Here is a 24,336-nt window from a genome sequence, read left to right on the forward strand (position 1 = left end):
TGCCTCTCTTCCTCAGAAATACGCATCAAAACTTTATCGCTTTCCAATTCTCTATGGCTACTCTCTTGCTTTAATCCTTTGGGGGAATAGGGATCAGAATTACAGACTCGCATATGATGAGCACCAGAATCCCATAACATCTTATTATGAGATTCGTGGGTATTAAAAAACCTAATTTTCTCTCCTTGTCGATTTCTAACATCCCAATCCATAATATTTATCGTACTTCCATTTGGGAAGTGATTCAAAACTTGCCCCGAGTTACCATAATTGCGAAAAGATAATTTCCTTAATTCGTAATTACTCCACTTATCATTTGTACAACCACGTCTGTCTCTTATTTCCAAAACGCTAAAGTTAAATTTAGCGACAAAGTTCTCCATCTCGCCAAAATTGGCCTTACTTTTAAATTTAGTGATCATCATTTTGAATTATGCCGCCTTTTTCCTTGAATATCAACATCCTTAGATTTTCGTTGATATCAACTAAATTTTCCCAGCATGTGATTGCCCTAACGTTAAAGCCCATGGCAACCGCAGCGTCTACCACTTGATTACCCTCTCGGTAGATATGCTGCAGGTGGACCATTCTCATTTCCTCCAATATATTTTTAATATCCAGGATGATATTTCTAATCTTCCATCCCAATTTTGCCTCCCCCTTTACCCAATCGATCAACAATTTGGAGTCCCCTTCTATAGTTAACTCTAAAATGTTTCTTTCCCTAGAGAGTTGTAGACCCCATAATAATGCCATAGCTTTTGCCACATTATTGCTACCAATCCCCACCTGGCATGCATAAACCAATAGAACATCACCATTCCTGTCTCTCAGCACACCACCAGCTGCTCCCTGTCCTCCTTTCGTAGCTTCGTCAAAATTTAGTTTATATTGTGTGATGTTGGGTGGTCTCCATATTGTCTGTCATCTCCTCCTCCTAGCAGAGTTATCAAAAAGGAAGAAGTCCTCTTGACAACCCCAATTCTCAGCCACAATGCCTTCAATTCTTTTGGTTCTTCCTTTGGCATCTTGTATTTAGCTACTCTTATATTTTCCTTCAACAGTTTGTTCATCACTCCAAAAACCACTTCAACCATCCTATTTTCTCCCCTGAATATCCTGTTATTCCTTTCTTTCCATATGTGCTAGCATACATATGGTGGGATAAACTTCCATAAGAGGATTAGTCTTGGATGATGGAATGGGCAATCCCAATTATCCACAAACTGTCCCAAGTTATCTTTCATGACCCATACCACCACCAATCTTTCCCAAACCTTAGTCCAGATGTCAACTGCAAACTGACATTCAATGAAAAGGTGGTAAATACTTTCTTCCTTATGTTCACAAAGGCAGCAACGGTTTGTTATGTAGAATCCCCTTTTTTTCAAATTATCGATTGTTAGGATTTTTCCATGTTGAACCGTCCACCAAAAGAAATTAATCTTAGGTATAAGGTTACTGATCCATACCTTACTCCACGTAGTTGGGCATAGTTCCTTACTGAACATTAGGGTATAAGCAGATTTGACAGTGAAGTTCCTAGTCGAAGTTAAATCCCAAGCTAAAACATCTTCCTGTGGCAGCATTGGGATCCTTTGTTCCTTTATTAGTTCTTCAAGTTCCTCTATGAGAATACCTATCCCCGCGGATACTCCTCCTTCAACAACTTCTTCCATCTCCTCCCCTGATCAATGTAGTCTCCCACTCTAACCCCTATATCCTCCTTAAGGAGTTCCTTTAAACCACGATATTTACTTAAAGCCAGTGATTTTCCCTCCATCCACCTGTCTTCCCAAAACCTTATATTGAAGCCATTGCCCATAATCCACCTCAATCCTTCTCTTAGTAGTCCTCTATTTCTAATAATGTTTTGCCAGATCTTTGAACCACTCGGGAGGTCATTATTATACAGGTTCCACCGAAAGGAGGTATTAGACAAATATTTAGCTTTCATAATATTTTCCCACCCCGTGTTTCCTTCTGCTAGTCTCCATCCAATTTTTGTAAGGAGAGCTTTATTAAGGTCTTTCATTCTTCTAATCCCAAGCCCCCCCTTAGCTTTTGGTTTACACAACTCCTCCCAGTTGACCAAATTCAATTTATTTTTCTCTTTAGTACCTGACCACAAGAAATTCTTTTGAATTCTCTCAATTTTCTCGGCCATATTAAGATTAATCTTAAATATGGATAAGAAATAAATAGGGATTCCCTGAAGGGTAGCAGCAATCAGTTGAAGTTTTTCGGCATTGCTTAATATCTTCCCTTTCCACCCTGCAAGCTTCTTGAATTCTCTCCACTATCGAATTCCAAAGTTCATTAGACACCTCCTTTGTAGTGAGGGGGAGGCCTAAATAAGTGTCTGGGAGGCAAGCAAATTGGCAATCCAAAATTTTCCTAATCCTTCTTTGAAGTGAAGGATCAGTGTTAAAGAAATAAATCTTGCTTTTATGGTAGTTCACCCGTTACCCTGAGCTTTCTTCATAATTATGTAAAATCATTTTCCAGGCTTCAACCTCCATGATTGAAGATTATCCAAATAGGAAGGTGTCATCCACAAATTGTTGGATAACCTTAGCTTCAACATTAGTGGCTGGTTTCACACCTTTAATGCAGCCCGAATCAACTAATTTACAAAATGAGCTTCCCAAGACTTCAACAACCATGATAAATAGGTAAGGTGAGAGGGGGTCACCCTATCTTAAACCTTTTCCTACCATTATGTTACCCCATGGGGACCCATCTAGTAGGACGGAGTACTGCATTGAGCTCACCATCAACATGATCAAGTTTATAATCCTATTGTTAAATCCAATTCTTTCTAGAACATCCTGAAGGAAGTCCCACTTGACCTTATCATAAGCTTTGGAAATGTCTAACTTGAATGCCATTCCAGGTTGCCTGCTCTTTTCCATTGAATGGATAACCTCATGGGTTGAAATAGCCGCATCAAGGATTTGCCTCCCTCGCACAAACCCCTTCTGAGGACTACCAATAATTTTTTCCAAGAAAGGCTTTAATCTGTTCACTAAAACCTTGGCAAAGACCTTGTAAATAGTATTACATAGACTTATAGGTCTAAAATTATTCAAATTCAGAGGATTGGAATTTTTAGGAACTAGTGCAATAAAGGTCTTATTTATGCTCCGTAGTATTTTGCCAGTTCTGAAAAAATCCCTAGTCGCCCAAATAACTTCTGATTTGATCACTTCCCAGAAATGCTGAAAGAAAGCAGGTGGGAAGCCATCAGGGCCCGGGGCCTTAAAAGCTTTCATTAAGAACACTGCCTTTTTCACTTCCTCTTCCGAGATCTTACCAAGGATCTAATCATTTTCCTCTTCTCTTATACTCCTTGGGATTGAATTAATCAGACTTCTCCTAATCACCTAGTTCCCACCAAAGTTATCTTCCTTAAGCGCCTTACTGAAGTGATCAACCACAAGTTTCCCCATTTCCTCCTGCTCTTTCAATACCCTTCCTCCTTCTTCACTTAGTTTTGAGATAATGTTTCTTCTTTTGTGGTTAGAAGCAGATCTGTGAAAGAAGGTGGTATTTTTATCCCCTTCCTCCAGCCATTGGATTCTAGATCTTTGTTTCCAGAAAATTTCCTCCTTTTGCAGGATCTCTTTCCACCTCCTTCTAAGTTTTTCCTCTTCCTGAATATTCTCCTCCGAGTTATTCCCTTCTGCAATAGCCCCTTGGAGTTTTTTTAGCTTTTCCTCTACTTCTCCTTTACCTTTAAATAGATCCCCAAATGAACTTTTAGCCCAAGCTCTGACATTTCTTCAGATATTATCTAGTTTCCGGGTAAGCCTGTACATTGCAGTACCCTCTATTCTTACATTCCACCACTCTTGAATCTTATCTTTGAATTTCGGATGTGATTCCCACATTATTTCATATCTGAAAGGTTTCTTTCCCCCTTTATAGCCATCCTCCCAACAGAATAAAATGGGTGAGTGGTCAGAGACCGTTCTGTTGAGATTTTCCAAGTAGGAGTTGCCCATGCTATTCCAATTCCCTGACAGTAATAATCTGTCCAGCCTAACCTGAATGAGATCTTCGCCTTTCCTATTATTAGTCCAGGTGTATGGGTTACCCCTCAACTCCACATCCATGAAGTCCAGCTTCCCCGTAAATTCACTTAGATCTTGAAAGCTCTCCTGACATTCTCTGTTGCCTCCCCTCTTCTCCGAATGGTAAAGAGGGGTATTGAAATCACCCATACACATCCATTTCTCCTCCAACATAGTTTCAGATATCCTTATCAACTTGTCATACATTTCCTTCCTCCCTAATCTGCTATTAGGTGCATAGATATTAATCAGTTTCCAACTGTGACTATTCGATTGGAAATGAGTAATTATAAAATTATAGTTGTTGTTATTATTAATCCTAAATGATAAAGCATGGTTTTAAAAATTATAATCCTAACAATTTATCCTTATCCTAAGAGCTAACCCTAATACAAACTCTAACCTTAAACATAATTCTAACAACGATGTAAACCCATATCATAACACTATTCCTACACATATTGCTAAATACTAGATGTTAAATCTTAACCCCCAACTCTTAATGGTAATCCTTATTCTTAATTGCTAAACTATAACCTTAAATTACCCTAATACAAACCTTTTTATCCTTAACCATCATACCAAGAATTGTGTAAACTCATAGTCTAACCTTAATTCTATACATAAACCTAAACTCGTGACTAGCTATTTGTGAAAAGTACATTTGGCACAACTACCTATTGAATTTATACTTGATTTGATATCAAATTTTCAAGTCTAAGTTTAGTTTTTGGATTTGTTCTTTATATCTATATTTGAACCTACTCAATATAGAGTTTCCCTTGATTATTTTCTTGACTTATATTCACATTATTAGCTCTTTTTTAATATTTGAAGGAAAAAATTATTTACAATTGTATTGAAAGCTTAATACTAATTAAAGTGATTTAATATAAAATTATGTGAATAAAATATAGAGGATAAGATCTTTGGATGATAAAACTTAACCAAATGTCATAAATACTAACACATATCATCACATTTTTAAAAATGTCTACTTAATCAACACAAGGAAAAAACATAATAGAATTGAGTTCTAATTTTTAAATTTAAATATTGCCAAGATGGTGGTCAAGTCTACATCTATATGGTTGAGTTCAAGGCAACAAAAATAGTCTTAGGAGGACAAACTACTTGATTTAGGTTGATATGAACTATACTAGGGTTGATGTATGAATATTTATGTGATTAATTGAAAAGTTTCTGACTATTTACAATACTTATGTCAATAAATTGGGGCTAAATATGTCAAATTCATGTGTGTAGGGAGAGGTAAAGGCTAAAGGAATGAGCCAAACTCAACATCATTTGCATTGCATATGATATATAGATCATCTTCTAAAATGAGATTAGGCGTACCTGAGAATTTGCATGTATATGCGAATTCTAGCTTACCAATAATATGTTATTTTTCAATAATAAGTTTCTCTCAAATTTTCATAACAGTTTTTGTAGTTAATTTAAAATAAAATTGTTAGAATTGTCTTTAGAAATAATATCCACACGTGATCTAAACATGTTGCTCAATTAATATTCCTTGCTCTTCCATACTATTAATTTAAGATTTCACATTTAGTCATGTATTCTCAAAGTTCTATTCTTGTTTATTTTGATTCTCTAAAATTAAAACTATTATATTTTATGTCATGTTGAAGTCTATTCTTTTGTTCAAAACCTCATTATTAATAATAATTATGTCATTTTTCATCCCATTAAATATATCACTCCTATAATTATGCTTACAAAAACGTACAACTGCTAGTATATTCTTAAAAAAATTGAATCTAATGAAAACAACAATAGGCAGGGACTAATAATACTTTTCTCCTCCTCCAGATAAGTTTTTATAACTCGGGCTTTCGTATCAATAGAGCCCGACTTCTAAAAACCGACACCAACCAAACATATATTACTTAGCCCGACTTCTAAACACCGACACCAACCAAACATATATTACTGTACTGGTTTGTGTAAAGCTCTGTTATTTTCTGGTTAACAAACTCTACCATAGCTTATAAATCAAATAAAAATAATTCGTAGAAACCCTAAGGGCAGAAACCCGTCAGCGTTTAAACTTCCAGCGCGTTGGCATACCCAGGGTTTCTTCTTCTTCTTTTCCCCCTTTCCCTCGATTCGCATTGTTATTATCATTCTTTCATCGGTTTCTTCAGGTTGCAGAAGTCGCGCGTTTGATTCTCGCTTTGTTATTTCCGGTAAGCGATCTGGTCAAGTTTCGCCTTTAGGGTTTTGAAATGATAAATATTCTTTTTTCTCACTATTGTACTCATTTATGCTAGTTCTCTCATGCTTATTAAGGGCACTTTGATGATGATTCGTTAACGTATGAATGATCTTGCAGAGTTTTTGCAAAGAAATTTTACGAATTTAAAATCTATCGTTTGCAAAGCTCGATAGACTTTATAAAGTCTTTAGTTTTGGATTCGAAGAGTTCTTACACCTGTATGAATAATATTGCAGAGTTTTTGCAAAGAAATTTTACGAATTTAAAGTCTATTGTTTACGAAGCTCTACAGTTTTTATGAAGTCTTTAGTTTTTGGACTCGGAAGGGTTTGTGCATGTGTATGAATGATCTTGCAGAGTCGTTGCAAAAATTTTTTACGATTTTTAAATCTATTGTTTCCGAAGCTCTGCAGTTTTTATATAGTCTTTGTTTTTTGGATTTAAAGGGTTCACGCACCTGTTTCATGTCTCATACTACGAGGTTTTTCTAATTATATTTAACTCTGCCCTCGTATTTTTTAAATTATTTTTTAAGTTCAGGGTTTAAAACTGTAAACGGAGATTGCTTGAGGTAAATGCAAGGGTTAATGTTCCTTTCACGGCAGTGGTAGGTCTATGACGCAGACAATTTTCTTCTTAAGAAATATCTACGTGTTTCTTTGTTGGATGGAGCCCTATAAGGTCTTTATATAGCAAAGGGAAAATCGTTGTTTGAAATTTTGGTTGGATTCAAGACCACATGTAGTAATTTTTTGGGTTTGAAGGAGCCCTAAAGTTTTTGTTTTTCCTTCTTTTTTAGAGGGAAATAATTATCTTTTATCTGGATCGAAGTCTGCAGACAGGTTTTCTTGTTTGTTTTGGATTGAATTTGGAAGTCTTTATGGGCGAGATGCATTTTGGTTGGGCTGTATTGAACAGGGTTTGTGTTTGTTATATGATTGCTTTTTTTTGTGGCTGTATTTTTAGGATTTAGCATATTTATTTGGAAGCTGGGTAGCTAGCACGATATATATGAGTATGTAATCAAATACCTTTTGGGACCCGTCAAACAAATTTGTAAACCACTATAACTCTACCCCCATAAGCTAGCCTCCTCCGTTCCTGCACGGATGAATCTGGTGGAATTGATCCTGTGATCATCATCCTTGTTTTGAGTTTTCGGATGGTGTAACTCTCTCTGCTCTGGCACTAAGGTGCAGTGTGAAATATGAGCACCCTGTTCTTGGTAAATTGTTTTGATTCTGTTCTTGTTTAATAAATTTAAAGCAGACTTATTTTAAATTATAGGATCAAGTCGGTGATAACTCTCGTTCAATCCATGTTTTTTTGGCTCAAACCCCATGAGTTTTTTGCAATTTATATGAGTGGTTTTTGAAGCTTTGAGTGCTAACGGATTATGCAGGCTTCATTTGCTGTGTTTTACTTTAATGTGATCATTGCATTTGTATTATTAAAGAAAATCTTGGGTTTGTTATTGATTGTTAAGAAGTTCTTTTATTTGAATGCAAGTATTAGTTTTTAATCGTTTGCATTGCAACAGTTTTTATGCTTTTGAGGAAATGACCTTGGGATAATTTAATCTTTCATTATAAATCTCTGAATGAACTTCCTTAGAGCAATGCTATCGATGAAAAGTAGGTGTGATTGAATTTATTTATCACAAGTTATATTATATTTTTAGTTATTTGTTGAGAGTTAAATTGTGATAAAAAGGTGAAACTGACTCTTTTGTGTAATGCAGTAAAATTTAAAAGCTAAATCACCTTGGTGTTTAATTTTTATTTCAGGAATGCAATAATTATTGCTGTGTATTATTTGGAATTTGTACGATTTGTTTTTGAAGCTCTGGACAAGACACTGTGTGATATGGGTTTTATATTACCTGAATGCAAACACCACACTTGAAGCTTAGGTCTTATATAATCTCTTTATTTTAATGTTTCATAAAGAAGACTCGGGGCTTTTTCATCTTTTTCCAGAAGTCTTCTTAATTGGAATGTGTGTTAGTAGGTCTTACATAATCTTTTTTTTTTTAAAGAAGATTCAGGGCTTTTTCATCTTTTTCCAGTAGTCTTTTTAGTTGGAATAAGTGTTAGTTTTTTTAATTGGTGTATTGGCAACACCGTTTTTAAATTTTTTTGGATTGAACTTGGGAAAATTTGATATTTAATTAAAATTCCCTAGAAATGAGTTTCTCTAAAGCAATGCTATCAGCAAAAAGTAGTTCAAAATATAGGCATCTTAGTTTCCTTTAAAATTTTGTTGTTGCTGTCTGTTAGATTATTATGAAAAAAATGTAAAGGTGAGAACTTCTTCTTTTGTGCGCCATGTTACAACTTAAGTATTTAATTGGTAGAGGATTTGAAATTGATTTGAAGTTTCTGGATTGATTGGCTAAACCTTTCTATCAATGTTTAGCATTGCACTTTGATCCATCACCAGGATATATAGCAATAAAAAAAAATGGAATATGATGTGAAATGTTAATTGATAAAGGTTTTGGCAGTTAAAATCCAGCATTCGTGCTATTATAATGGACTCAAAATTTTATGGCGTTGAAGGTTTGAAAATTTGAATTGAGGAGTTTTTTTTCCGCTTCTTTTATACGAACAATGTATCTTTTGCCCTTCATAGTGTTTATTTGTCTGGAGACTGAGGCTCCTCCCCTAATTTGTGTACATTTTTCGAACTGTTTCTTTTGTTAGACTATATGTGCCAGGTATATTGTTGTTTTAGTTAAATGGTATCTTAAGTAAATTACTAATTACTTTTTAATCTTATAATTTTCTGACGTATTGGGTCCTTTTAGATCATTTGTCAAAGAATAATTTAGTGGATTCGATGTTTATATTCGTCAAAGTTAAATGTTATTGAACCAGTATGTGATTATGTCTTTAGGAAACTTTGGTGCTTTAAAACCTGTGAGTCGTTTGAAGGTTGAGAAATGTATTTTTATCTGTAACTATCGGGTTGCTCTTAAAGTAGATTTGTCTTTGAGTGACTTGTTGCTTGGGTTTCCTGTTTGTGAGCTCTCCTATGGGACTTACGAGTCTGCCATGGTCGTTTAACAACATGATGAATATTGTCCCAAGCATGTTTGCTTGAATGGTTTGAACTTGTTTCTCTTATCACAGTTGTTTTGATATTTCAATTACCACAACTTTTGTTGATTGGACTGAATAAAATTATTTACAATTGTTAGTAGATGAGGAGTTGTTTAATTATTAATTTTATCTTTTTGTCAAAAGTATTTTTGTATTGAAGTTTAGAATTTTGTTTAATAGATGATATTTTTGTTTAACTATTAGATTTTGTCTTCTTGTCGGAAGTATTTTTGTATTGAAGTTTAGAATTTTGTTTGATGTTTAATTTTGTGTTTAACATGTTAATAAGTGACATAGCAGGTAATGGAAGTTTTTTGGGTATGATGAATTTGCTGCTTTTGTGTTTTAAATTGTTTGTGAATGGCTTCTTTTACTTTTTTTTGCACTGCAATTTGATTGTTGCTACTATTATATTTGTTGTTCTCTTTATATTCTGTACATTGAGTTGTGGCCAGAATTAAGGGTGGTTGTTTGATAGGTTGATTGGCTGTCCTATTGGGGCTACTGTGGAAGATAAAGTAACAATTGGCTCACCCCAGATGAGCATAAACCATGTCAAATTAAAAACTAATGTTTAACATGGCATTCAGCTGCATTTTAATTTAGGGCTCATGCATAAGAGAAAGTAACCAATTGGTCCATACAAATGAGCATAAACTATGTCAATTAAACACAACAGTTCAACATCCCAATCATCTACATTTTAATTTAGTTGAAAGGATTGTGCAAGATAGTTCTCCAATCACCTTTACCAGGGGAGAGGCCCCTCAAAATAATCTCATCCCCCTTACCACAGGACAGTACCTCATCAGCAGAATCTAAAGGCATAGTTGGCATAATTGGCGAGTTTATTTACTCATGTGAGTTTTTGGCAGATTTAATTGCAGAGTAAAAACTTGCCATTTTTTGCATTTAATCACCGAGTAATCGGACTTGGTGGGTTTCTGAAAGTCACTCACCTGCGTTAGAAGACAACATGATAAAAGGAAAAAATGATTCATTTTGTTTGCCAGTTAATACTCTGCGTTGGGAGGCATATATATATATATATATATATATATAAACTCTTCTTGTTCCTTTTGTGTTCTCTTTCATTAACTCATTAAATGCATCTTTTCATTGAATTTTGCAAAAAAATGTATTTCTAATTAAATTCTAGCGGATTTTTAAGGTTCCTGAGTTTTTTTAATAAAAATTGGTCTATTTTTTCCCAATTAAACTTTTAGGGGCTTCGCGAGTTTTTGTCGAGTGAGAGTTTTCCAACTATGTCTAAAAGCATAGCCATAGCACTTTGCTAATATTGAACAGGGGGCTCCTCTCTTAAAATATCAGATGTTTTATTGAAAACCTGGAAGAGTGGGAGGGGCTTGGTAGGGGGAGTTGCAATCATCAGCCCCACAAGAGGCAACCATATCGTTCTTGAAGGGTTCCGTTTTGAGCTTGAGAAGATTCCTGTAACAATAAAACTCCAGTTGCTGAAGAAGATTCAGGCTCTGAAGGAGCTCTCTTAGAAGACTTTGAAAACACCTTGTCCTGCTTCTCCTCAACAATTAAGTGTTGTGGGGCTTTGTATCGATAAACCAAGTTGTGGATCATGTTTTTTTTTTGTTTCTGGCTTGAACAATCTGAAGCTACATGGCTTGTTGCATAATGCCTGTGACAATGAAGGACTTGATATTCGTAATCATATTGCTTAATTGAAATGGAGGCCTATACTGAGTCTGTCTTTTGCTTGGAATAATTTTGAGATATCCAGTTCTATCTAAATTTGAGCAAAAGTGGTATCATCAAAATCCCAGGTGTCAGGGACAGTAGACATTGATTTGGGGGATTCACAAAAATAGAGATTGATCTTTTATATAAGTTGAAACTTTTTGGCTCTACTAATGTGTTGGAGGAATAAATCAACCAGTAAAACTATTGAAATCTGGACATCAACTTTTGTCGGAACATGGGCACTTTTGACTAAGTTGCTAATAGGCACACACGCTGTAGGCAAAATCTTTTATCGGTTTATCCGCAACAAAATTTGGTCTTCTGCTAAGGTGTTATGTTTATTCTACCTTCTAGAATCTTTAGTTTTGAATAGGCTGCGTAGAAGTTTGACTCTTTCACTTATTTTGCTAGAGTAAAAGTTAAAAGCAAAAGTATGGAAATTTAAACAGCAACTTCGCATATTGATCAAATATTAGTATTCAAGATTTTTTTTCTTAAATGAGTTGCTTTGGTGGATTGCACCTTCAGACTGTATACATATAAAATTTAGATTGTAGTCTATCACTAATAAATGTATATCTTTCAAATATGGGTTTGGCGTCCTAAGCAGATCGGATTTTATTATTCTTTTGTCGATTTGATTTTTCTTAATGCTTTATTCTGCTATGTACTTTGCAGAATTTAAGGCAGAATGGGCGAAATGAAGGAGAGTGATACATACCAGGAGGAGCTTCTTGATTATGAGGAAGAAGATGTGGCTCAGGAATCAATCGCTGTAAGGGGTACTGGTGAAACTGTAAAGAAGTAAGTGTCATGTATAATTTCAATAGTTTTGGAAAATTCATTTTTGTATCATTTAGTGCAAATAATTAGCATGTGCTGATATATTACTGTTCAAAAAATGACTTACTGATAAATAATGTCCTTTTGATTTTTTAGAGGCTATGTTGGCATCCATAGTTCAGGCTTTAGGGATTTCCTTTTGAAGCCAGAGTTACTCCGAGCAATTGTAGACTCTGGATTTGAACATCCCTCAGAAGGTATGTCTTTATAAGACGCTTAAATGTAGGTTCACATTTCATGCCTAAAGGTTATACAGTTTACTGTCATGGTGTTTGAATTTAAATTTGGTGGAACTTATTTTATGTTTATCCTGGCACTTCTTTAGATGTCAAAATTTAAAATACAATGTTTTGGTGAAGGAGCACTACGAGCCTGTGTTTTGTAAGTTGATGATATCTATAAACTAAACATAGTAGTTTGCTTTTATGTGCTCCTGCATCAAATGCTTCAAGAAATGAATTTGTTACTTAAAAAAGTCAGTCAGTATGTTTTTTAAAAATGAAAAAAAAAAAAACCAACCTGCTTCAACAGTCCAACTAGCAAAGGTCAAACTAACTAATCAGGGCTTGCTCAAAAGATGCAAATAATTTCTATTGTCTTCCATAACAAGCTCCTCTAATATCCGAGAGTGTCTTTGGGATTCCACAGAACTGAACCAACAAATGTCTGCCAAATTTTATTAGAGAGGGGACGTAGGAGGGAAATATGTCTAGAGCTTTTCTCATTGTCATTGCACGGAACACACATCCAAGGAGCTCCCTGCACAAAACACCTGCAAAGGGAAGAACTTGAATTGCTGATTAAAGTGTCACAGTCCCAGTAGAAGAAAAGTCTTAGGTCTAAAGAGGACTTGTTTTTATTAATCCTTTGAACAGAGATGATCTTCTTTGATTCACTGCCTTGTTATCTTTAGCTAATCTAATCAGAGTAACATCATCCATAAACTGTAAATGAGAGTGGGATGCCCTCTATCACTCCATTTTCAGCTCTGAATCTTGGTGAAGACCCCAAGAAGCTCCAAACATCTTTGAGTACTCACCATTAATGAGAACCGAGAACCAAGAGTGATAACTCGTGACTCACTTGATCCACATGTTGCCAATCCCAAAAGCTTTCAAATCCTTATGCAGAAAGTCCTGGAATGAATAGCGTCTCTTGCAACCACAACCCCACCCAAAATCTGTCTACCAGCAACAAAATCCACTTGCTCCTCCAAATTTAGAGAGGTATAAGCCATGACTTCCGTCTCTCCACAATCAATTTAGTAATGAATTTGTAGACTATATGTACAGGGCTGTGGGTATTAAGAGGTCCAATGAATCAGCTCTTTCTCCTTTTGGAATTAGATCAAGGAATGTAGCATTTATGGCTTTAAGCATGAAGATTCAATTTGTAAATATCTGAAATGCCTAGGTGATGTCTTTTCTTTTCTTTATCTGTTAATATCCTCTAGTTCAAGTAAAGTTGTCTGACTATCTCGGACCCAAAAATTGGACACATGGAACCTGTCTAACCTCTGAGAAATAGCATCAGCATCCCACCTGTTTTTCCAAGTGAACATTTCATTCTATGGCTTTATGTCAACAAAGTTTTAGAGATCTGTATTATCCTCTAAGAAGCTGGAAGAATGCTCAGGCTTGACAGCACCTCCCAGTCTTTACATCCACACTTACAGCATCGATATCCCCTGCTAGAATTTAAGGAAGATAAGGGTAGAGGTACCCAATTACCCTGCTATGAGATTATAACTCTATTTGAATTAACTTTTCTTGTTTATTGAATGACAATATATTTGATATGTTCTTGTTTGGAGCATTTCATTGCTAAAGTGTATTATAGAATATAAATATAACTCTAAAGAAGTCTCAATCACATATTTGTGATGTGATTATAGATTTGTAAACTTGGTTATAGAGACTCTTAAATTGCTTTATACATGGTTTACTATATATGCTAATTAATGGAAAATATGAACCAATTTTCTTTAATACTTGAAATTTGTGTTTCATAAGTTATGTACATATCTGACGTCTGAATTCAATCCCAAAATGACAGTGAGATATATCAAAATGCTATTTGTTGGACTGAAGATGATGTAATTATCATGGTGCTCATTGATTGACTACTGAGTACTTATAATTTTTGTTGAAATAGTCTCTTTAATAACTTCATGTAAATGTTCTGCAGGTAATTTACTTGCACTGTGCCTCTAAAGTTGGAGCATAATGATGGCTATCTTAAACTATTCCGAAATCAGCCCAATTGTGAATGTCCTAACTGAGATATCACTTTATTTTGTTTGATTCTATCAGTACAACATGAATGCATTCCCCAGGCCATCCTAGGGATGGATGTGATTTGCCAGGCTAAGTCTGGAATGGGAAAGACCGCAGTTTTTGTTCTTTCCACACTGCAACAGATTGAACCTGTTCCTGGGCAAGTTGCAGCTCTTGTCTTGTGTCATACTCGAGAGTTGGCATATCAGGTATTTTAATTTATGGACTGATACAGTGGAATTTTTTCTTTCATAACTGGGCTTTTGTGGTTACTTTATACTTAGTTATTGCCATTAATAAGGGTTCCTTACCAGTTCTGTTTTACATTGCAGATATGCCATGAATTTGAGAGATTTATCACTTATTTAACAGACTTGAAGGTGGCTGTATTCTATGGAGGGGTAAACATTAAAGTCCATAAAGCATTGCTAAAAAATGAGTGTCCACACATAGTGGTGGGTACTCCTGGAAGGATACTTGCTCTAGCAAGGGAAAAAGATTTGAGTCTCAAAAATGTCAGACATTTTATCCTTGATGAGTGTGATAGAATGCTGGAATCACTTGGTATGTCAGTAGATATCTTTTTAAATAGATTCTGATTACAGAGTCTGTTTACTATGGTATGGTTTTTGATTTTTTCAATGCTGTAGACATGCGGAGAGATGTCCAGGAGATTTTCAAGATGACCCCTCATGACAAGCAAGTTATGATGTTCTCTGCCACTCTGAGCAAGGAGATCCGCCCTGTCTGCAAGAGATTCATGCAAGATGTAATGTCTTCTGTATAAGTTGACCTGTTTAATCCTACATTATATATTACTTTAATGATTGGGAAACTAGTTAGTTCGTTTAAATTGGCTTTATTCAGATGGAATACTAGTTACGCTTATTTCTGTTGTATTGATCTTATGATGTTTATTTAACCCTTTCAAAGGTGATTCATGTTTTTGCATAAGTTGGTAGCACACATTTGCAAAGGCGATTCATGTTTCCCTGAAGTTCTGTATTTCTTAGTCAAGCCCTTGTTTGCCTCTGCTTTCTCATCTTCGGTCATCAATACTGGACTGCCATAGCTTTATTGTAATTCCAAAGTTGGGATTGCATGTTACCTAAATCCTTTTCTTTGCATTCGCAAGAATGGAGCTGCCTTAGAGGTAGTGCAGAGCTGCATTTTCTATGGTGGCCAACTTTCGTTCATTGTACATGGTGGAGACATGGGTTACATGTGGCCTCTGTTACTGGTTTTGTAACAACAATACAAATAATTAATTCAATGATATAGCGAAGTATTAAATTCAGAATTCAGGGACGGTATATTGGACCACGAAGCTGCTAGTTGAACCTTTTCAGTACTTTTCATTCAACATGTGCTCCTTGGATCAATGAGGGGATTGTTGTGGCACTGTTGGCTCTTGATGGCGATCACACCACCTAATGTTACACACATTTGTTTCCGTTTACAGCCTATGGAGATATACGTTGACGATGAGGCAAAATTGACACTTCATGGTTTAGTTCAGGTATTGAATTTATTTGAGTTAAATAATGTCCGCTAAAATAGTAAACCATTCTCTCTTTTGTTGCATCTGGTATTTATGTCTTGAGATTCTTGCAGCACTACATCAAACTGAGTGAGCTGGAGAAGAACCGGAAGCTGAATGATCTGCTTGATGCACTGGATTTCAATCAAGTTGTGATATTCGTCAAGAGTGTTAACAGAGCTGCAGAGCTGAACAAACTTCTTGTGGAGTGCAACTTTCCATCTATCTGTATTCATTCTGGAATGCCACAAGAAGAAAGGTATGTTTGGTGCTGTTTTTCTTTTTGAATCTACCATGGCACTTAATGTAACAATTCCCTTTGCTCTTTAATCTGGGATATGCAATTGAATTGAATTTGTATAATTCTGCCTTCTCATATTGCTAGCTGCTTCATTCATAAATAAAGCTTTTTGCAGTTGTTGTATACACATTATTTATGAGAATATTTGGGATAAAAAGATTGTGCTTTTTTTAATTCCTGATGGTTCATGAAAATTTCTCTTAAGCATTTGATTTAGTTATGTTTAACAAATACTAATGTGTTTCTTGTGATAGTTTTAGAAATAAAATTTTAATATGTGATTTTTCATGCAGATTAACTCGGTACAAAGGTTTCAAGGAAGGTCATAAGAGGATCCTTGTTGCGACTGACTTGGTTGGCAGAGGAATAGATATTGAACGTGTTAATATTGTCATCAACTATGATATGCCGGATTCTGCTGATACTTATTTGCACAGGGTAACTAATAATTTTTATTCTTTAATGTTACCTTTTCCTTTCTATATTAGATTCAAAGAAATTGAAAGATACATGTTTCCTGTAGGTTGGAAGAGCTGGCAGATTTGGTACAAAGGGTCTTGCAATCACTTTTGTTTCTTCTGCAGCAGACTCGGATGTGCTCAATCAGGTATGCACGGTATTGCAGTCTCTTAAAGAGTTGAGTCTGGCACAATATCTTTGTTAATTTTTGTCCCTGTATCTCTCTTCAGGTCCAGGAGCGTTTTGAAGTTGACATTAAGGAACTTCCTGAACAGATAGACACATCAACTTACAGTAAGTTTTTTGTATAGTTCTATCCATTTCGATCTTTTGTTGTATCACAGTCTTCTTTATTGGGTACTATCCTGTTTAAGTATGTTTAAATATATCTGTTTGATTGCAGTGCCATCTTAAGAATGGAGAAGCATGCTGCAATTCAACTTTTTGAAAGATGATGTTGGGGATTTTGTTTTAACTCATACATGGAGAAACTGCTTATTTTGCTAAAGCAGGATGTAGTACTCTGCTATTCTTATATACATCCCACTTCATCTGTACGCTGACATTATCTGGGAAATTCTGCAGTGGGTTTGAGTTGACCATGTTTCTATTTTGATGCTGTAGTTCCATTGAATGCTTAATTTATTCCGATTGTAACATACATGTAATATTCAAACCTTTAAACAGCCTTAAGCTGAGATTGAGGATGTGAGAACTGCACTAAAGTCTGATCAGTTCACTAAAATGAAAACATTAAACATAAGCTTGATTGGGTTGGGTCAGATTAGTTTTCTGTTGACTCTTTAAGTGTGTTTTTTCCAGAATGAAGGGCTAGTAGCGAATGCAAGATTGATTCAACCGGCTTGTACGATCTGCAGGAGTATACACCATGGAGATAGCACTGCTTTTTTTTTAATAGCATTTGCATGTTCGATATTTGTTAGTAGTTGGAGTATTGATGTCTCTAATCTAATTAGTGTATGAACTGCTCCAATGGTACTTTTTGGAAGCATGATGCATAGATGCGAAGGCTAATTGTACTTGTTTCAAATTGTTAGGGTTTGTTAGGTTTAATGGTTTTATTGTATCAATATTTGTATAAGAGATTGTGGTAGAGCTGTAATGTTTTTATGACACTACAGCTACTTTTTAGAAATAAACAATGATCACGCAACAGCTAGTTTTTATGAATAAACAATGATCCTGTGTAACAATTTGAAGTTGCTAGGGTTATGGTTTTATGATTTTACAAGTTGCTGGTCTAGTATAAGGAACAAAAATGACTGACCACTAAAGTTAGTCTTTGAGAATAAACAATGATCCTGTGTAAGCATGTGAAATTGTTAGGATTATGGTTTTATGATTTTGCAAATTACTGGTTTAGTACTAGCAATAATTAAAAGACCACGTTATGGTTTTATGATTATACAAGTTACTGGTCCATTTCTGGAAATAATCAATCAGAACATTACAGCTTATTCTTCTAGGAATAAACAAATGCTTAAGTATTTTAAGTTGCTTTGAGGTTGTTAGGGGTATGGTTTTATGATTTAATAATCTACTGAACTAGTTTTTAAGAATGAACATTGATCCTGTGCCAAGGATTGGATTTACTAGGGTGACGGTTAACCACATGTTTTTGGTCTAGTGAAATAAATCTCTTAACGTGCAGATGAATATAATTTTTCTCTATTTAACTGCTGATATTTCAAGTGGGAATTTAAGATCGTTTTTGTTTGAGCTAGGAATTTGTGGCTACTGGCAAAAATTTTAGTTGTTAATAGTAAAATTACTAGTTGTTAATAGTAGTTTGCGTTAATACAAGCCTTCATTTAATATAGTTCCAGGAGTTCTCTAACCGAGGGATGCGGGCTGACTGTATTTAACTTGAACCATTTGCAAAGGAGGGTGCCTCTTGGTAAGCAATTATATCTATACTAAACTAATTTGTTTCTGTTTTTCATTATAGGTAAACATCACTTGTGGCTTTTTTCGTTTAGTTCATCTACATTGTTTTTATTAGGAGACCAGTCTGAAACCAACACCCAAAAATAAATATAACAGGAGGATTTTTACGAGACCAGTCCAAAGTTTTGCTCATCGATTATGTGCAACAATCTGTTCTGCACGATAACAGTATAGTGCGTTCTGACAATGCAACATACATCGAGCCTTTTTAATAGTCCTAGTTCTACTTTTCACCAATATACTATGTTGTAGAGAGTGTGCTGTGTATTTTCACATTTTTTTTGAACGTTCATCTACATTTAGTGAATTGTTTTTGATCATGAATCTAAGTGGACCTGTTATTTCCACGCGAACAAAATCTAATAGATCTAAAAAATCTTTTGCCAAGGTAAATGTGCATTTGTTCACAAGTTAGTCAGGTGCTTGAAGCCCTGTGGGATATTATGCAAGCCTTCTTCTGATGAAATAAATGTTTTAACTCATTCTATTCATTGGGCTCTGCTTTAGCAACGTTAGCTTGTTTTCTGCGTTGATTATTGGGAGGGTTATGCCACCGTATGTTTTTTTGTAAGTCAGGCTTAATACTATCTAGCTTCCTTCTGTAGAGAAGTAATGCAGGCAATTTGTCAACGTAAATGGTTTGTTCGTTACCAACTACATAAAATAACTCTCCATTCTTATACGAGTGCGGAAAAAAAGTCTTGGCAAACTATGTTGTAGTGCTATGTTAACAATGTGTTAGTCATCTATTTGTTTGTTGTTTTATAGTGTGCTTGCATCATTTGATAAACTAAGATTGAAGACAATAAATGAGATAAATAGAATTAAGATAGAAGATAATAAATGAGATAAATAGAAGCTAGTTTGTACATGTTTACGTTGATCATAGTATTCATGGCATATAAAATCTATAGAATATTGAGTTCAAACATACATTAAAACTCTAGTTGCATGTCTTTGTACATGTGTTTGATAAATTTTATTTTCTTAACATATGATCTTTTGGGAACAAATTAGATTATTAATAATTCTCAATTTAAATAACTTAATATTAACTTAAATTATTTAAATAGATTAATAAATATTGTGAACTTAAATTTAATTAAAAATAAATAAGATAAATACAGAAAAAAAATATAAAATAAAATAAAATATAAAAACTAAAAAGAAATACTTTAAAAAAAGAAATATTTTAAATAGATTAATAAATATTATTTATTTAAATTTAATTTATTAAATATAAAAAATCATTTATAAATTTTTTATTAAATAATTTATTATGAAAAATTAATAAGAGATACAAAAATATAATGTGTGGAGTAATTTAAAAATAAATAAATTTAAAAGTTGAGATAAAAAATATCAAAAAGAGTTGAAAGGAGTGAACACAAAAAGCCTATCAGCTAAATAAAAGTCGAGTTTATATTGACAAACTTGTAACCTTCCTTTATGTCTAAGATAGGTTTTGGAGGATTTGGAGATGCGATACAAGATCATTCAACCTCGTCATTATCTCGTGCTTATTTTGAATTTCCCTCGAATGTGTTTACCTTCAACTACATATATGAAGCAAGTTCTTACCAATTTTTTAAAAAAAACTTTTTTATCAATGCAAAATAGTAATGGGAATTAGATTGATAGGAAATTTGAATTTTAAATTATGGCTTGAAAGAGTCTTTTTTTCTGAATTCTCACACTGCTAAAAATAATGTCTTGGAAAAATCTTCTTCTGAATTCTCACATGTTTCTATCATACGAATGACCTCATTACGTTCCTCATCATCGGTCTTGGAATCTAGGTGAAATTGGAACATTAGATTAAACTTATGGATTCTCACATATTGTTAAAAATAATGCCTTGGAAAAGTCCTTTTGAATTTTCACACATTTTTATCATACGAATGACCTCATCAATCTTGGATTCTAGGTGAAATTGGAACGTTAGATTAAACTATTAGACAATTGTATGTGAAACCTTCATCATTGATCAATGAGCTCCTATATCCACATATCCTATGTCCATGTCCTCATAGTGTATTTTTAGGCTTCTCCATCAATTCGTAGGAGAATAATCGAGCTTTACTTTTAGGATAAATAATGAAAATAGACAAGTGTGCCTAAAAATATGGAAAAATGAAAATGACAAGGTAGGGTGCTCTAGACATTTGTATTTAGGATCAATACATATATGGGGTCTAAAATAAGGTGGGGTGCTCTATAAGGATTTGATGTGCAACAACATAATTTGTTGCATTGTGTCTTTTTGTACCATGTTTTCTCACCAAATTTCCTCACATTTCCTCCAAGAATTCAGATAGATAAATTTTTTAGTTTAGTACTATCAAATTAAAAGATATTATCACTAAACTAATATTAATTGTTGAATATACTTTACAAGGTATTCAGTGTAATTTCTACAATTGAGTTGGGAAATTTTAGCTCTTCATCATTAGGGGCTTTGAACCTCATAGTACAACCAAAGACCTAAACAAATTAAATAAATATAATAAGTATATTATTAAGCTTTAATATTGTGTTGCATGAACCAAAAATCTCTAATTGCTATTTTTTGCAGCTTCATCATTATCCGTAGGAGGATTAATATTTGCAAGGTCTCTCCACCAACATTTTTTTTATTTCTCTCATATGTTTATGTTTTATTGTTTTTCTATCCAAATTCCTCTAAATAGACTTGCATTTCACAAATATTAACATTCTAGGGTGCTACTTTGTATGCTTTGACATGATGCCTTGATAATACTAATGTATAACTTTTCTTCTTTTTTATTTGAGAATGACATGTTTCCAAGCCTTGTCCCTTTGGCATCTAATAAGGTTTGTGTTTGGGTTATACACATGCTTTTGTATGCACGATGATAAGTTGATAGAGTTTTGATTTTCTTGAGAAAGTGATATGTTTTGTAAAATTTAAATAGTAGATCATCAATGGCATGTTTCTTTGCAAATCTTAAAACAAAAAAATATTCAATGGTGTGAAGGAAAGAATATAAAATCAATCCAAACTTTTTCTTTATATATTTTTTTGTTATTTGTTACAATAAACAAATTTTTTTTAATGAAATTTGATTGAAATATCTAAATCTTCAGATTATCCACCTTAGATATTATCTATAAAAACAATGGATATAATATTTATATAAATTATTCTAACAAGTGATTGAAGTTTGAAGAAGATTGAGAAAGCATAAAGTTATTGATTGACGTATTCATCATATAAGTAAACCATGCACATTTATTAATAAATAACACCATCATATGTATACTACTAGGTGCTCCCTCAATGGTTGGAATACGAGTCATTTCCTTTAACATAGTATGGAATATATTGGAAAAGAATTGTTACTTGAACTATAAGCACAACTTTATATGTATGCAATATGCTTGTGTAAACAAGGATGAATGATAACTCACATTGTTTGTGATCCTTGCGTTGTTGGTCTATCAAAACAGAAAATGGAAAAAAATGTGATGCTAAGAATGATAGTTAGATGTTTTAATGTATTCCATTGACACCTTCATATAACTTGTGCGTAATTGCATGATAAATTGATACACATGTAGGAAAGAAACAAGGAATATGGTGCTTTGTCATTACTTTGAACACATCACGTTGAGGAAGTAATTTCTTTTATAATTATTGTTTAATTTATGTTGTGTCTTTTGCAAACCATTTTCTATATTGATTCTAGATGAACAATGCAATCCCAGATTTTATAATGTCTATTAACTGTGGCTTCAATTGAAATAATGCTAGTGCATTGGATTGTATGTTAGAGAAATATAGACGTAACTGTTCTTAATTTTAGTACCACGAGAAAAAATAGTTAAAATTGAATGACAATGAATGACAAATTCAATAGTTATAGATAAGAACAAGAGAAAAGCAAGGTAAGCAATTGTTTTTTCCCACACCAAGCTACCAACTTAAATTTTAAATATAACTATTTAATAATATAATAAATGTTATCAAATATAATTAAGTTTTAACAATTTTTAAAAAATTAAATCTAAAATAGAATGAAAAAATAGAATTAAAATAATAAAAAAATTAAACGAAAAAATATACTATTTAAATTAAAATCTAAATCTAAAATAAATTTAAAAAAATTAAATTTCAAATTTAAACAAAATCAAGAAAATATTTCTGTAATTTTTTTTTTTTTTTTGTGTGATAGATAATGGGCCAAAGGTTAGATTAGTTATTAATTGAGTAGACTCAAACCCAAGACCTCCTTAGAGTAATACTCTGATATTTTTATTTATGTTTTTAAATAGAAATAAATATGTAATTTAATCAATAATTCTGAAGCAAAGAATAGATCTTTCTAATTTGTATTCACAAAATCGAAAACATAATATCTTATAAAAGACCCTTCTATGTGAGAAAAAATTCTTTTGAGAAAAATGACCATAAAGGAGGCAAAGAACTATTATTTTAATGACAAATGAGTAAAGTGTCATATTAATTTTTGATGCATACGATACAATTTCATGAATAATTGTTAAAATTAATTTAAAATAAAATCTAATTAATTTTATTAAAACTCTAAAATAAAACCATGAATAAAACTTGTGGATAATTTCATATTACTATGATATGTCAGTAAGTGTTTAACAAAAAAATGTAATTGAATCTAATTAGATTTTAAGAGGAGATTTTTTTTTCAAAATTTAAATAAATTTTGAAAAAAAAGAAATTCTAAATCTAAATGTGAAAAATTAAACAAAAACATACAATATAAACTGAAGTCTAAATCTTGAAGGAAAAAGAAATTTATACAATATAAAATGAAAGAGTTTAATTTCAATTATACATAAAAAAACAAGTCAACAATTATAAACCTAAAAAATAGCTAATACTAATAAAATATTTATTCAAAATTTAAATAAATCTTGAAAAAAAAGAAAAATTCTAAATCTAAATGTTAAAAATAAATACAATTTAAACAAAAACATATAATAACATTCACAATTGTATCACACTTCTAATCCTTAGTTTATTTTTGCAGCTACTAGAAAATTTGTTGCTTATTATTAAGCAACCTCTTAAATATTATTTTTAAAATAAATTTTGAATATACTTATTATAAAATTACTTGGAAATAAAACGGCAAGTGATTTAAAAAAGAGATGAAAAATTTATGATGACGACATATGTCTCCATGCGAGAAAAAAGAGTTTTTATTTAAACATTCTATTTTAGATGTCTCTAAGAAATAAGCGGCAACCATTAGTAACCATGGGGCCACCAACTCCAATAATAGTTGCTTCACTAAAGTAGGAGAAGATTCTAATTTATCATTTTTTCAATATAATTGTGCTTAAGCAGCCACATTGGAACATGAGGAAATACCATCATTTTGAAAATTTTAATTTGAGAGCTATAATTTTTTTCTCCTTGATTTACATTTTGAATATAGATATGATTTAAGATTTTTCTTTAGTTTAAATATTTGATCAAATTTTTATCTTTTATAACAAAATTGTGTTGATCTTAATAAGAGCAACTTGGCCATTCGAAATGTAATACATGAACTATTACAACTTGACTTTTTTCAAGTAGACATTATTGAAGAGGTTAGAGTATTTGATCAAATATTCTAAGTTTTTCAAGAAATCTTAAAAGGTATATCCTAGCATTCATCCAAATAAACAAACATTCAAATAATAGATTGACTTCAAATTATCACATGCGTTCCCTTCGATGTCTCTTTCACAAGAGCTATCACAATAAATGTCTAAGACTATCTAGTAATAAATATTCTCTATTGCAAACATCTCTACTATTGA

The 24,336-nt window shown here is 33.0% G+C and overlaps 2 protein-coding genes across 2 annotated transcripts; one reads left to right on the forward strand and one right to left on the reverse strand.

Moving 5' to 3' along the window:
* Positions 1–1,639: 1,639 nt before the first annotated feature.
* LOC149556447 (uncharacterized) lies at positions 1,640–4,250 on the reverse strand. Its single transcript, XM_089829849.1, has 2 exons — positions 3,892–4,250; positions 1,640–1,787 (listed from the first exon to the last, which is right to left on the reverse strand). The coding sequence occupies exons 1-2, from the start codon at positions 4,248–4,250 to the stop codon at positions 1,640–1,642; spliced, it is 507 nt and encodes a 168-aa protein (XP_089685975.1).
* A 1,806-nt stretch (positions 4,251–6,056) lies between these two features.
* LOC149556448 (DEAD-box ATP-dependent RNA helicase 15) lies at positions 6,057–17,493 on the forward strand. Its single transcript, XM_089830758.1, has 12 exons — positions 6,057–6,289; positions 11,817–11,942; positions 12,078–12,178; positions 14,294–14,466; positions 14,590–14,821; positions 14,908–15,026; positions 15,720–15,776; positions 15,872–16,056; positions 16,392–16,536; positions 16,622–16,705; positions 16,788–16,851; positions 16,961–17,493. Exons 2-12 carry the CDS (start codon positions 11,830–11,832, stop codon positions 16,969–16,971), a joined length of 1,284 nt encoding a protein of 427 aa, XP_089686884.1. The 5' UTR covers positions 6,057–6,289; positions 11,817–11,829; the 3' UTR covers positions 16,972–17,493.
* Positions 17,494–24,336: the final 6,843 nt, after the last annotated feature.

Source organism: Cupressus sempervirens, chromosome 5 (assembly GCF_028749045.1).
Source record: "Cupressus sempervirens isolate cs-2001-9-10 chromosome 5, ASM2874904v1, whole genome shotgun sequence".
Lineage (NCBI taxonomy): Eukaryota > Viridiplantae > Streptophyta > Pinopsida > Cupressales > Cupressaceae > Cupressus > Cupressus sempervirens.

Bases quoted from the DNA above. Each gene is read 5' to 3' on its own strand.
- LOC149556448 (XM_089830758.1), top strand. From the start codon at position 11,830: ATGGGCGAAATGAAGGAGAGTGATACATACCAGGAGGAGCTTCTTGAT. The intron at 16,537-16,621 runs GTAACTAATAAT...TGTTTCCTGTAG, and splicing joins CTGATACTTATTTGCACAGG to GTTGGAAGAGCTGGCAGATT. The intron at 16,706-16,787 runs GTATGCACGGTA...ATCTCTCTTCAG, and splicing joins ACTCGGATGTGCTCAATCAG to GTCCAGGAGCGTTTTGAAGT.
- LOC149556447 (XM_089829849.1), bottom strand. From the start codon at position 4,250: ATGTTGGAGGAGAAATGGATGTGTATGGGTGATTTCAATACCCCTCTT. The intron at 1,788-3,891 runs GTGGGAATCACA...TTGGGAAGACAG, and splicing joins CCTTTCAGATATGAAATAAT to GTGGATGGAGGGAAAATCAC.